The 2303-nt window shown below is 43.0% G+C and overlaps 1 protein-coding gene across 1 annotated transcript; it reads right to left on the bottom strand.

The window, feature by feature from the left end:
• Positions 1 to 323: 323 nt before the first annotated feature.
• Positions 324 to 1936, bottom strand: LOC109120458 (uncharacterized). Its single transcript, XM_019214270.2, has 5 exons — positions 1802 to 1936; positions 1207 to 1434; positions 1022 to 1126; positions 825 to 956; positions 324 to 725 (listed from the first exon to the last, which is right to left on the bottom strand). The coding sequence occupies exons 1-5, from the start codon at positions 1934 to 1936 to the stop codon at positions 324 to 326; spliced, it is 1002 nt and encodes a 333-aa protein (XP_019069815.2).
• Positions 1937 to 2303: the final 367 nt, after the last annotated feature.

Genomic DNA, 2303 nt, shown 5'->3' on the forward strand with positions numbered 1-2303 from the left:
TTTCCTAGCTCAACTAACTCACCTAGTTAGTTGGCTTGGCTGTTGCAGAGGTTCAGAGTTCTGTTTCAACGCGCATCAATCCGTGTGAACCCGATCTAATCGTAGCCATTCTAGACACATTAAACAATACTTAGCATATCCATTTTTAGGGTTGTTATATTCCCCCCCACCCTAGGAACATTCGTCCCCGAATGACACTTTTTATAATCTAGCATAACTCCAGTTATATCATAATCATAACATAGGTATTATACAGAGTCAGGCAATAACAACCAGGAATGGAGGAGTTAAGGAACTTAGACTTAAGAGCAGAAAATCTAACCTCAAGAGCTGAAGAGATGAGGGTAAAGGGATCTCATATCGGCCTCGGTCTCCCACATAGAACCCTCAACAAGATGGTTCCTCCATAATACCTTCACTGTGGTAAGCTCCTTGTTTCTTAGCCGCTTTACCTGCCGATCTAAAATCTCAACAGGAACCTCCTCATAGGACAAGTCTTCATCAACTCCCAAACCTTCTACAGGCAGAATCGATGATGGATCACCAAGGTACTTCTTTAACATAGAGACATGAAAAACTTGTTGAACAGAAGCTAGCTCCGCAGGAAATGCCAACTCATTGGCCATCTCACCCACACGATGTAGGATCTCATATGGCTCAACATACCTCAGACTCAACTTCCCCTTCCTCATCACCCCCTTCATAGGTGATATCTTCAAATCGACCTGGTCACCAACATTAAACTCTAAGGTTCATTTTCTGTTGTCTGCATAAGACTTCTGCCAACTGTACACAGCAACCAACCTGTCCCTAATCACCCTGACCTTCTCTAAGGCCTCATGAATTATCTCTGGACCCAAAATGGATGACTCTCTAACCTCGAACCACCCAACTGAAGACCTACACCTTCTACCATACAGTGCCTCAAATGGCCCCATCCCAATACTGAGTGATAACTGTTAACAAATGAGAACTCTATCAAAGGCAGATGGTCGTCCCAACTACCTCTGAAGTCAATCACACACGCTCTCAGCATGTCCTCCAATGTCTGAATGGTGCGCTCTGCCTGCTCATCGGTGTGAGGATGAAAGACAGTACTAAGCTTTACCAGCGTGCTTAAGTTCTTCTGGAAGGATCTCCAAAATTGTGAAGTGAACAGAGCTCCACTATATCAATGATAGACAAATGAATCCCATGCCATCTCACAATCTCATCAATGTAGAGTCTTGCATAATCCTTGGCTCTGTAAGTTGACTTCACAGGGATAAAGTTGGCAGACGTAGTCATCATGTCCACAATAAACCATATGGAATCATGTTTTCTTCTAGTCTTCTGAACACCAACCACGAAGTCCATATTAATGGCCTCCCACTTTAAAGTCAGAACCTCGATTATCTGAGTAAGACTGTCAGGCTTAAGTTGTTCTGTCTTGACCTATTGACAATGAGGTTACTTGGCCACATATTCAGCAATGTCCTTCTTTATGCCATCCGACCAATAGATCTGCTTAAGGTCATGATATATCTTGGTGGAACCTGGATGTATCGAATATATGGAACCATGGGCCTCTGGAATAATTTTGGTCCACAAATCATCCACATTAAGTACACACAACATGTCTTGGTACCTAAGTTTGTCATCACCTCCCAAAACAAAAGACTCATTCATCTTTACCAACAGTCCTTCAACTACATCAACACCAGATCAAGATGTTGACCCTTCTTGACTTCAAATACAAAGTATGATTCAGAACAAGGATGAACTGAAAAACCCCCACTAGTAGAGTCAACCAACCGCACACCCAGTCTGGCCAGTTGTGTACATATTTCACCAACTCCTTCGTCTCATCCTCAACGTGGGTTGTACTTCCAATGTTCATCCTACTCAAAGCATCAGCGACAACATCAGCCTTACCCCTTTGGTAGTGGACATTCATGTCATAGTCCTTCAACAGCACCAACCACCTCCGCTGACGTAGATTCAACTCCCTCTATGTGAACAAGAACTGGAGACTTTTGTGGTCTGTGAACACATCCATATGCACTCTATACAAATAGTGTCTGTACAGTTTCAGTGCAAACACCACAACTTCCAACTCCAGGTCATGAGTGGGATAATTATTTTCATAAACCTTGAGATTTCTCGACGCATAGGTTATCACCTTACCAGCCTGCATAAGAACATTTAGGCAAAGTAAGCACTGGGTTGAAGTGAGTTTGTTCTTGAGCTCATGGAAACTCTTCTCACAAGTCTCTGCCTTTTAAAGCTTGACTTTCTTCTTCGTCAAAGATGTGAGTGGGGAA

This window comes from Solanum lycopersicum, chromosome 6, assembly GCF_036512215.1.
Source record: "Solanum lycopersicum chromosome 6, SLM_r2.1".
Taxonomy (NCBI): Eukaryota; Viridiplantae; Streptophyta; class Magnoliopsida; order Solanales; family Solanaceae; genus Solanum; species Solanum lycopersicum.

What these genes read in the sequence shown, in the direction of transcription:
- LOC109120458 (XM_019214270.2), bottom strand. Translation starts at nt 1,936, where the DNA reads ATGAATGTCCACTACCAAAGGGGTAAGGCTGATGTTGTCGCTGATGCT. An exon ending in TACACAACTGGCCAGACTGG is followed by an intron (nt 1,435 to 1,801) that starts GTGTGCGGTTGG and finishes CATTGTCAATAG; the next exon opens with GTCAAGACAGAACAACTTAA. An exon ending in GACTCTACATTGATGAGATT is followed by an intron (nt 1,127 to 1,206) that starts GTGAGATGGCAT and finishes AGATCCTTCCAG; the next exon opens with AAGAACTTAAGCACGCTGGT.